We start from the raw sequence: 11,706 nt of genomic DNA, 5'->3' as shown, positions 1-11,706 counted from the left end.
TGGCGGTAGAATATATGGAAGGAAATTATTCCCATAGGCCATCAAGATCTAGAATTACCCTTTATCAAATATAGGGATCCTATAAAAGTTTGATTGCATCTCATTTGCATATCTCCGTCCCTATCGTTGCAGGAGGTTGGACGATACCCGGCCTATAAGGAGATGGTGGCTGAGTACAGGTGGCTCAATAAGTGTATGTACTGTATCTGCTTATGTCTCATGTGTCAGTATTGCTGTGTTTGCAATTACTTAGAACCAGGAGCCTGTAGACGGCGGTGACTGTTGTATCTTTGTGTGTGTCAGTGTGTGTGTGTGCTCATGCCTGTGTGTGTGTGAGTGTGTATGTGTGTGCTCATGTGTGTGTGTGTGTGTGTGTGTGTGTGTGTGTTTGTGCGTGCGTGCGTGCATGTATGTGCTCATGCCTGTATGTGTGTATGAATGTGCGTGTGCGTTTGTGTCAGTGTGTGTGTGCTCATGCCTGTGTGTGTGTGTGAGTGTGCGTGTACATTTGTGTCAGTGTGTGTGTGTGCTCATGCCTGTGTGTGTGTGTGTGTGTCCGGTGTGTGTGTGTTTCCCCTCTCAGTGGCCAACGGGACTGCGCCGCCCTCCTCACAGGGCTCAGAGTCCTCGGCGTCGTCCCTGTCCTCCGGGACCCCCGTCAGCTCCCTGAGTGGTCTCTCCCAGGTCATGTTCCCCCCCAGTCTGCCCTTCGACATGGTGGACGTGTGCATCTCCACCGAGGACCAGAGGGGCTCTGAGACCGACGCCTCCTCTCCCAGGACAGGGGGGGACACCAGCCGCAGCCTGGGGTCCACCGTCCTGCTCCAGGACTCGGCCATCAGGGACAGGGAGTCCCCCAAGACGGCCGTTCTCATGGCTCTGAGCCGACCCAGCAGGCCCATCCGCCGCTCGCAGAGCCAGGTCACTGTGGAGGGTGAGACCTGGGGCGCGGGGGTGGGGGGCGTGGGGGTGGGGGGCGGGGGGGCGTGGGGGTGGGGAGGTGGGGGGGGGGGTGTGAGGGAACTTGAGACAGAATCTAATAATGATAACAGGTTACAAACAAGTACTGTCACTATCACCAGTATAATCACCTACTATCACCATTACTATCACTATCACCAGTATAATCACCTACTATCACCAGTACTATCACTATAACTAGTATAATCACCTACTATCACCAGTACTATCACTATAACTAGTATAATCACCTACTATCACCAGTACTATCACTATAACTAGTATAATCACCTACTATCACCAGTACTATCACTATAACTAGTATAATCACCTACTATCACTATCACCAGTATAATCACCTACTATCACCAGTACTATCACTATAACTAGTATAATCACCTACTATCACCAGTACTATCACTATAACTAGTATAATCACCTACTATCACCAGTACTATCACTATAACTAGTATAATCACCTACTATCACTATCACCAGTATAATCACCTACTATCACCAGTACTATCACCATCACCAGTATAATCACCTACTATCACCAGTATAATCACCTACTGTCACCACTACTACTATCACTATCACCAGTATAATCAGTCCATGGAATGAATGAAACGTCACATTGTGATCTGAGGCTTTGTGTTGTGCTGGTTCTCCTCCTCAGAGGTGACGCAGAAGAAGCAGAAGAAGCATCAGAAGGAGAAGGACCCGCAGGAGAAGAGCCAGCTGCAGCGCTCCAAGACCTTCGTCAACCTGCTGTTCAGGGGCCGCAAGAGAGACGCCTCCAGGGGGCGCTCTATGTCCCCCTTCAGCAGAGGTGGGTTTGTGCTCCAGTCCAGCATCTCATACAGTATGTACAGTCTGAGGCGTCGAAATGGAAATCTGATTTGTTAGCATCAAACGTCAGAAAATCCCACAATCCATCATCGGATCATCGTAAAGAAATACTTATCCATACTACAAATGTGCGACCGAAACTTGCGTTTGCCTTGAGCCGCTGTTATTAGCTAGAGCTAGCTCCCGTCTGAGCAAGTGTTAAGTCCATTTTGAGTTCAGGACCTTGGTTATGTCCCCCCCCCCCGGGCCCAGGTCGCGGCAGCGCCATGCCGGACCCGGAGATGCTGGGCGTGGTGGAGGACATGGCTCGCAGGCTGCTGCCGGAGGAGGACGTTGGCGCCGTGATGAAGACCTGCAGGAGGGTGAGAGAGATCAAAGTGTCCCTGGAATAAAACCCTGTGGTTGTTGACGTCCATCTCCCAGGGTGAGAACGATGATAAACGGCCCGGCCAATCGGAAATAGTGACATTTTCTTTACTGTTATGTCCAAAACAGTGAGAATGTCTCACTCGCTCTCTTTAAGGCGAGGTTTGTGGGGACGTGTTGCCTGGTGTCAGGGACGCGAGATTACTTTTCGCAACCCAGTTTAGCAAGAACACCATAGAGTTAAGGTTAGGGGTTAGGGTTAAGGTTAGGGTTAAGGTTAGGGTCTTCCTTAACCCTAAACTCAATGGTGTTATCGCTAAACTGGGTTGCGAAACGCGTTGACGCGTCAGGGACGCGTGTGTGTTGATAACAGTAGTGTGTGTGTGCTTGTCAGTACGTGATGGAGCGCGTGGTGGAGAACATGGTGCGCCACCTGCTGGCGGTCCTGGACCGGCCCGAGAAGCTGCTGCTGCTCCGGGAGGTCAGGTAAGGGAACTGCTTCAGAGGACTAAGATTAGGATTTAGGGATAATCTGATTATAATGTACATCTGTGTCTTCTGGGCAGATTATTGAATATAATCACTGTGCCACTTTAAGGATTTGGAGTAGGATTATAGCCACCAATCCAAATGTTTGATGACACGACAATTAACACTTTACTAATTCCTACTAATGACTCTCTTCTCTTTCTTGTCGTCTTCTGTCTCAGGATGCTGATTCCGCCAACTGACCTGGTTGCTTTCAACAACATGGTGGCTCCGTTTGAAGTGGAGGCTTATGACATACTGAAGTATCGCTCTGGTGGGTAGAGACATGAACAGACTGTAGGAATGACATGAGTGAGATATGTTATGGATAGCTTTCTAACAGTTCGGTTAACAGAAACACTCAAGACAGAATGACACCGCAATTGTTTAAAGGCTCAATGATCCTCACTGTAGTGATACTGTACATTTCTCAAGGTTAATTTGGTCTTTCTTTGTGTACGTTAGTCAGCTCCCCTCCCCTCCGATCCCCCCGGTTTGGACGGGCCCCAAAACGACACCTCATCACCCCCATCCCCGGTCAGTATGGTATCTCCCATCAGCACTACAGCCCATAATAACACCAGCTCATAGGAAGTACATTACATCTGACAGGAAATACATTACACCTGACAGGAAATACATTACATCTGACAGGAAATACATTACATCTGACAGGAAATACATTACATCTGACAGGAAATACATGACATTTGACAGGAAATACATTACATCTGACAGGAAATACATGTCATTTGACAGGAAATACATTACATCTGACAGGCTACACTCATATATGCTACCACTCACTGTACTGTGTATAAAAACTTAAAATAATAATATAAAAAATATATATATATTAAAAAAGGCTACACTCACTACATAGTGACATCCATCTCTTGTCCTGACCAGACTTCCATGGAGGCTTTGAGCTCCACAACGCTGAGGAGGTGGAGAGGGAGAGCCACCTGCTGGGGGAGCTGGAGAAGCTGCGCCTGTCTGGGCCTCCGTTCCCCCGGGAGCAGCCCCACACCTCCAGAGCCTTCGCCCCCCTGCTGGACGTCCCTGTGGACGGCTACGCCTCAGACTCCCACAGACCCCCCTCCGTCAGCCCCCTGCTGCCCAACTGGCTGCTGGCACACAACACCGACTCTCGCACCCCTCTCGGAGCAGCGAGTGGTACGATCCGCTCAGTACACTTCGATGAGGTGACGATGCGCTCTGCCCCCGACCGGGGAGGAGATACCATCCCGGAAAGGGGGAGGTCCACATTCCGTAATGGACACACCAAGGGTAAAAAGGATAAAAGTGAGAGGAGTAGAGACACGGTGTTTACTCTGGAGAGCTCTCCTCACAGGACCAGACCCCTGCTGTCGGGAGTCTTTGGCTCGAGCCTGGACTCCGACACCGAGGTGGTGAGGGTGGGACACGGGAAAATAAACGGCATCAAGAGCCCCCCTGAGAACGGACTCAATGGCGGCGCCCCGGTTGAGGAGTATGAGCTCAAAACCGTCAGCATATCCAAGACCAAGCAGTCATTAGGTGAGTCTCGCTTTGTGATCAGGCATGGCATGTCTCATTTGTGACCACCAGGGGTCAGTATAGTAGCCGTCACCGGTGGGTCTAATCTCTTGCAGTGTAATGGAATATTCGCCTTATTCACCTCAGCTGCCATATTGGTCAGTCTGATGTAATGATGGGTGCGGATGCGGAAGTGCCCGTTGAATTCAATGTTAAAAGTTCGCTGTAAAAACACCACTTCCAAGAACCGAAATAGTCAAAATAACAGGCTGAATACACTATTGGGGTTACAAACTCATCATTACCAGACTCTGATTGTTTTTCACTGCCGTTGTTTTCGCGTTTGGAAATACATCGGAGTGAATGCAGCTGACGGCTAACTATGGCTCATTCACCTCCATGTATTTCCACCAATATGGCTGCCAGGTGAATAAGGCGAATTGCAAACTTCCTCTTCCTGTTTCACTGCTCCAGGGATCAGTATATCCGGGGGGATGGAGTCCAAGGTGCAGCCGGTGGTGAAGATAGAGAAGATCTTCCCGGGAGGAGCCGCGTCCACATGTGAAGTCCTGAAGGTACCAACTGAGTCCATAAGAAAACAGTACATTGTTATCTATCCACAATGTTTATCCCACGGGTTTTTATGCATTTCCCACCCCACTGCCTCTGCGTCCCCAGGCCGGGTTTGAGCTGGTGTCCGTGGACGGGATGTCCCTGCAGGGCGTGACTCACCAGCACGCTGTGGAGGTCATCCGAAGGGCCTTCAGCAACAAGGCCAAAGATCCCATGGTGTTCGTAGTGAAAGTCCCTAAAAGACCTGACTGAACCTTTTGGACACAAAAGAGTTTTTGGGGGGGAAGAGGGATCATGAGCACTTAGAACTATTCAGCAGTGGGACCTGAGCATCATAAATATGTCTATGGTGGTTACCTACTGTGAGAGGATCTGGCCAATGAAGACAGTTGATTGGCTGTCTACTACTGGAACCAACCAATCATGTGTGTGCCGCCTAAAGCGCATCACCACTCAGAGCCAATACCTGTCCATCGAGTAGAGACCCTTTTTGCATTATTTCTTACATTGATTACCTGTCATAACAGAGACGTTCTCAAATTACGCATGCGTGTACTTACTGCCTTGTACTGTATTCAGATCACTAAACAAGCAGGCTAGTTTACAGGAACTCAGCTGAGTGCCTTCCAAAACCTCCCTGTGGACTGACAGATGATAGAGTCTGACAAGCGCATTATACAGTCTGACATTCTAGTCTGAGAAGCACATGATGGAGTCTGACAGGACGAGGAGAGTTGGCAGGAGGAGGATTCCAGGGAGGAGAGATAGCAGAGTGCATCATGGGTATTACACCTGCACTGCATCATGGGAGCACTGTGTCTGCTCTCAGAAGGGGAGTGTTGACAGTGGGTAGGATTTCTGCATGTTTGCACCTAGAACTCATAACGCTTGTCTTCAAAACAAAACTTTGGTTGTTATTCCTTAATCATTACTGACCATTTTGTTCCTCATCGTACAGTATGTTTCATTTCTGATGGTCAATCGGAGAAAGGCTGCTTCTATGACCGAGGGATGCTGTTGAAAATGACCTACGGAAGTTCACAAGCTTGAGAGGAAACGATCGTGACGTTGTAACAGCGCGATGTGTATCTGACGAAATGAAAATAAAGCGCAATTGATTCTTTTACTTTTTCCATTTGTTTTATTAAAAACATAGTCAGTTGGTACAAGAAATTTACAGCGTGAAAATATACATTTAATGTCTTCATACAAATACTGTGGATTAAAAAAATTATAATATAGAACCATGAATAGCATTCAGACTTGCACACCGATAGGCAGACATTTCACTGTAGTAATGAAAAGGAACGAATGTGTGACATTGCTTTGGTCTATTCACAGTGGCTATGCTTTTTTGCGAAATAGATAATATTTCTGTAAGAAATTATTATACTTCATATATGATTTTCAGTATCAGGGATATATCTACAATGAAGGGTAAAGACAGTCGTTAACAGTAACAGGGAACATAACGTGACTTCCTCTTGCAAATGAGTGCCTTATTTTTTTTAATTTTTTTAAGTATCATACAAGTGTATGACTGGCTGGGTTTAACATAGGAGTTGATGAAGCGATAACAGTCATGTCATGGCCAAATTATGTCAAACCAAAATAATATCCCTCATTCAGTGCATGTTTTATCTGCATCTTTACAAAAAGCACTTTCACAAATTGCGTACTAGGCGTACGAGTATAGAGAAACTCAAAACGACAACAATGCATAAAACAGTTGTGGTTATTTCTCTATGGGAGAGATTAGTTGGATTCTCTTCATCCTGTAGCAATCCAGACAGACGGCATTCCTGGGTTTGCTTTAGTGACACGTTCCCTGACCTTTGAACTTAAACCGTTTCTATTTTTGTGAGTAGTTACACTGATTAAAGTGATACAAGGCGTGAGCACATATATGTCACATGGAATGAGGAGACATTTGGTACTGTAACATTAAAGCACGTTCCTTCGTTGCCAATTACCTTTGTATATTTGAGGATGGCAAGCCAATCAGCTCTCTAGCCCTGACAGACCCAGCCTGGCCAAGCCAATCAGCTCTCTAGCCCTGACAGACCCAGCCTGGCCAAGCCAATCAGCTCTCTAGCCCTGACAGACCTAGCCTGGCCAAGCCAATCAGCTCTCTAGCCCTGACAGACCCAGCCTGGCCAAGCCAATCAGCTCTCTAGCCCTGACAGACCCAGCCTGGCCAAGCCAATCAGCTCTCTCGCCCTGACAAACCCAGCCTGGCCAAGCCAATCAGCTCTCTAGCCCTGACAGACCTAGCCTGGATAAACCAATCAGCTCTCTAGCCCTGACAGACCCAGTCTGGCCAAGCCAATCAGCTCTCTCGCCCTGACAGACCCAGCCTGGCCATGCTTGCGGACCACCCGCACTGAACAAGGAATTACAAATTCCTTGTGAATAGAACAGCCACCCACTGTGTTTCCATGATGTTCTAAGGGTCACTCTAGGAAAAGCTTTGTCAGGATGTCCTCCCCCTGCTCGACGTCTCACATCAACCCTCCACGGCGTTTCTCCCTATCGCTGCCGTCTCGTTCAACTGCATCATAACACAGCTGACAGTCGTACAGGAACCAAAGGAACGCTAACCTCTGTGGGAGGACTGAAGCGCTGCTACAGAGATGATGATCTACATGATCCTGAGGTGACCTAGCTAGCTATTTATATAGCCTCCCAGGGGAGTGAACCAACATGGCGGACAGACAGACAGACAGACAGGAAGTCGGAGGGAGGGAGGAAGTGCGGGGGTAGCGGGGTCAGATCTCGGTGGCGGCGATGTCGTCGAAGTTGATCTCGTTGCCGCTGCCCTCGTCCTGCTCGTCCAGCTCGTCCCGGGTCTCCAGTTCTAGACTCATCTCCCGGAGGACGCGTTCGAGCTCCCGGTTCCTGCGGTACATCTGCACGTAGTTCTGCTGCAGCTGCTTCTGGTAGTGGATCACCTTGTCCTTCTCGTCCTGCCACACCCGGCGCTCGTCCTGGAACGTCCCCGCCTGCTCGTCCCCGCGCTGGCGCTCGAAGGCCAGCTCCGCCCTCAGCCGGTCCATCTGCTCCCTCATGCCCTGCAGGGCGTCGGCGTTGGCCTGGCGCTGGGCCTTGGTCTCCTCGCTCTCGTAGGCCAGCAGATGCTCCTCCCCCTCCTGGAACACCTGACACTGCCTGGCGCTGCCGTAGGCGGGTCCCGGGCCCTGATTGGCCAGGGCGTCGCGGAGGCGGGCCGACTCCTCCTCCAGGCGGCCCAGCTTCTCGCGGAGGAGCTCCGCCTCGCTCTTGCGGCGCTGCAGCTCGTTCTCGCACACCTCCAGCTCCAGGGTGCGCGTGCGGCCGTGGCCGTTGGCCTCCTGCAGCTGGGCCTGGGTGTTGGTGAGCTCCCCCCGCGCCTCCCTCAGCTGGCCCCGGAGGGACACGATCTCCCCCACGCGCTGGGACAGCTCCCCCTGCACCTCCTTCAGCTGCTGCTTCAGCAGGGAGATCTCCCCGGACTTCTGGCACACCTGGGGGGGAGGGCGGGGGGGCAGGGTGGGGGGGGGGGCAGTCAGGATCAGACCATATGCTCACATGTAAAAGGCCTGAGAGTGCTTCAGAGGACAAATAAATCTTTTGAAATGCAAGTGGTCTGGACAGAAATATGACTTTTACAACACTAGTCTTTCGCTTACAACACTAGGCTTTTGTTCCCAACGCTAGGCATTATGGTCTGTACCACCTTGAGACTCCCCCACTCTGAGAGGAAAACAAAGCCTGCTTCCAGACAGTAACAAGATCCATTTCGTTATTGATTGGCGCCGGAACATTAAAGAACGGAGCAGGCGGCCAGCTCATCTCATTGTCCCATGTGATAGATGGAAGTGCCACTCAGTGTCCGCCCCCTCGCCAACCTGTGCTCTGCCCGGGGCAGCGCGGTGCAGGGGGTGACCAACTGCCTCCCTGGGCCCCTGGCGTCCCTCTGCCATCGTACTAAGAGCCACCGATTGAATTGCCTGTCAGAGTCTGAGGGGAACTAATGACTATTAGTCAAAAGGAGTCACCCAACCAGCCGACTATGCGTGGCACAGAATCCACGCATATATATATACAAATTATATATAAACAATTATATCGGATTGGGTCGGTTGTAGCTCAGTTGGTAGAGCGGGTCGTTCAATGATCGAAGGGTCAGCGGTTCGAATCCCAGCTCCGACTGTCCACATGTCGAAGTGTCCTTGAGCAAGACACCTAACCCCAAATTGCTCCCAATGAGCAGGTTAGCACCTTGCATGGCAGCTACCGCCATTGGTGTGTATGCAAGGTGCCAGCCTGCTCATTGGGAGCAATTTGGGCTTCAGTGTCTTGCCCAAGGACACTTCGACATGTGGACAGGAGGAGCCGGGATTCGAACGGCCGACCCCGCGTGACTGCACCGTAGCGGAGCTCACCTCCCACTTGGTCTCCTCCAGACGGGGCCCCAGCTGGATCTTCTCGTGCTCGTAGGAGGCGCAGCGCATCTCCAGCGTCTCGCGCTCCTGCAGCAGCTGGGCGAAGTCCTCCTGCAGCCTCTTCTTCTCCTGCTGCAGCTGGAGCAGCTGGAGCTGCAGGCCCTGCTGGGCGCGCTGGGCCCTCTGGGAGGCCGTCTGCATGCGCGTGGCGCAGCTCTGGCGCAGCTCCTCCAGCTCCAGCTCACAGCGTTTCTGCTTCTCCTCGTACACCTGGAGGGGACAGGCAGAGCGGCCATGACGGGCAGAGCGGGGATGACGGCGGCCGAGGTGTGTGTGTGTTTGTGTGTGTGGGGTGGGGGGGGGCGTTTAGTTTAGTTTAGTTTAGTTTAGTTTAGTTTAGTTTAGTTTAGTTTAGTTTAGTTTAGTTTAGTTTAGTTTAGTTTAGTTTAGTTTAGTTTAGTTTAGTTTAGTTTAGTTCAGTTCAGTTCAGTTCAGTTCAGTTCAGTTCAGTTCAGTTCAGTTCAGTTTAGTTTAGTTTAGTTTAGTTTAGTTTAGTTTAGTTTAGTTTAGTTTAGTAGTTTAGTTTAGTAGTTTAGTTCAGTTTAGTTTAGTTTAGTTTAGTAGTTTAGTTTAGTAGTTTAGTTCAGTTTAGTTCAGTTCAGTTCAGTTTAGTTTAGTTTAGTTTAGTTTAGTTTAGTAGTTTAGTAGTTTAGTTTAGTTTAGTTTAGTTTAGTTTAGTAGTTTAGTTTAGTTTAGTTTAGTTTAGTTTAGTTTAGTTTAGTTTAGTTTAGTTTAGTTTAGTTTAGATTAGTTTAGTTTAGTAGTTTAGTTTAGTTTAGTTTAGTTTAGTTTAGTTTAGTTTAGTTTAGTTTAGTTTAGTTTAGTTTAGTTTAGTTTAGTTTAGTTCAGTTCAGTGTGAGTAGTTAAACATCCCCCCCACTCACCTGGCAGATGGCGACCTCGTTCTCGTCCAGGTTGTCCCTCAGCTGCTGCAGCTCCAGGTCCCTCTCCCTCAGCTTGTCCTCCAGGTCCCTGACCACGCCCTCGTAGCCCTCCACGGGGACCGGCGAGCGGCCGCTGGACCCGCTGTCCGACAGGGGCTGCCCGCGCCCGCTCAGCGACCCCGAGCCCGTGCTCTTGCTGGAGGACGAGCGCCCGCTGTCTGAGTTGGAGTGCCCGTGCCCGTGTCCGTGCCCGTTCGTCGGGGCGGTTTTCGTGGGCTCCAGGTGGCCGCCGGGGGCCTCGCCGTGACCCAGGCTGTAGCCGCCGCTGCCGTAGGGCGGCAGGCTGGACAGGGAGTTGCGTCCGGAGTCGGACAGGGAGCACGACTGGCCGCTCCCGCCGCTGCGGGCGCCGCTGTACGAGCTCCGCTTGTCGGCGCCGGTCGGAGACGCCTCCCGGTGGGCGGGGCTCAGCAGGTTCAGGTTGCCCTGGCTCTCTGATAGGCTGGCACAGTGGCGGGGGGACAGGTACTGCATGGAGCCACGGCTCTTGGGGACGACGGGCTTGAAGGCGGTGGGCCGGAGCAGCGTCTTCTCCATGTTCTTCTCCAGTTTCCCCGACACGGGGACCAGTTTGGGGGGCGGCCCCCCCATGTTGCCGTTCAGTCCCGGGGCCTCCTTGGGCTCCTCCGCGTCACTGGCCGGGCTCCCGGGGGCCGCCTGGTTGTCATTCCAGTCCCCGACGTAGTCCTCGTTCAGGTAGGCGTAGCCCCTCCCGTCCTTCTCCTGACCCGTCCCGGTCGTGGTCTGCCTCCGGCCGGGCGGGGTCAGGCTGCGTAGCAGGGGGTCCTGCGGGGCGTCGGCACCCAGGCAAGCGGCGCCGGGGGTGGGCCGGCGCAGCCTGGCGCCCGGCTCGGCCGCGGTCCGGCCGTGGCGCTCCTGGTGGTGGTGGGGGGGGCGGGCGGCGATGAGGCTGCTGACGGAGCCCATGGCGTCCGGCGGGGGGGTGGCGGGGGGCGAGCGGGGTGGGGCGGCGGAGGGGCGGCGCCGGGGGGCGGGGCCGGGGGCGGGGCCGTGGTGCTCAGGGGGAGAGATGGGCAGAGGCTGAACCAGGGCCATGGTGGCAGCAGCTCAGTGGGCCCGTGCGCTCTGGAAGAGACAGGACAACACAGGGCGCATGGTCAACGGGAAGCTCAAATTCGGTATTTCTCCAAAGTGACACCTGACGAGAAGGCCCACACACACACACACACACACACACACACACACACACACACAGAGAGCTAGGGCCGGTCGTTCACAGAGCCTGTTCAAGCAGCACAAACTGGGCTTGAGCGTTCCAGCCTTGTGTGCCTGAGACAGAGTGTCTCTTTTCATCTGGGAAATGTAAAATGGCTCCCGACATTCTGGAACCACTTCTGACAGGAAGGAAAAAAACGACTAGCTGTCTCCCTTCATCAACCTCAGTCACAGCTATCACATTCATTATGGTAAGTCCTTCAAAACGCAGAAGCACGCAAGAGAGGGACGAAATTCATATGGTA

At 51.9% G+C, this 11,706-nt stretch overlaps 2 protein-coding genes across 2 annotated transcripts in view; one reads left to right on the top strand and one right to left on the bottom strand.

Moving 5' to 3' along the window:
• LOC311326912 (PDZ domain-containing protein 7-like) overlaps positions 1-5,049 on the top strand; it is a gene marked incomplete at both ends in the record, with an annotated part of 8,764 nt that extends 3,715 nt beyond the window's left edge. Inside the window, 10 exons of the mRNA XM_084459891.1 lie at positions 133-193; positions 584-934; positions 1,640-1,792; positions 2,065-2,174; positions 2,573-2,664; positions 2,889-2,980; positions 3,172-3,243; positions 3,616-4,245; positions 4,699-4,799; positions 4,903-5,049. Coding sequence (XP_084316017.1) covers positions 133-193; positions 584-934; positions 1,640-1,792; positions 2,065-2,174; positions 2,573-2,664; positions 2,889-2,980; positions 3,172-3,243; positions 3,616-4,245; positions 4,699-4,799; positions 4,903-5,049 — 1,809 coding nt within the window. The remainder of the gene's footprint in view (positions 1-132; positions 194-583; positions 935-1,639; positions 1,793-2,064; positions 2,175-2,572; positions 2,665-2,888; positions 2,981-3,171; positions 3,244-3,615; positions 4,246-4,698; positions 4,800-4,902) is intronic.
• A 2,516-nt stretch (positions 5,050-7,565) lies between these two features.
• LOC311326911 (leucine zipper putative tumor suppressor 2 homolog) lies at positions 7,566-11,152 on the bottom strand (the record flags this gene model as incomplete). Its single annotated transcript, XM_084459890.1, has 3 exons — positions 7,566-8,300; positions 9,222-9,491; positions 10,166-11,152. 3 exons carry the CDS (start codon positions 11,150-11,152, stop codon positions 7,566-7,568), a joined length of 1,992 nt encoding a protein of 663 aa, XP_084316016.1.
• Between the last annotated feature and the right edge of the window lie 554 nt (positions 11,153-11,706).

Source organism: Borostomias antarcticus (assembly GCF_949987555.1).
Source record: "Borostomias antarcticus genome assembly, chromosome: 29".
Taxonomy (NCBI): Eukaryota; Metazoa; Chordata; class Actinopteri; order Stomiiformes; family Stomiidae; genus Borostomias; species Borostomias antarcticus.
Note: the sequence above shows the minus strand (reverse complement) of the source record. Positions and strands in the feature narration are given on the sequence as shown.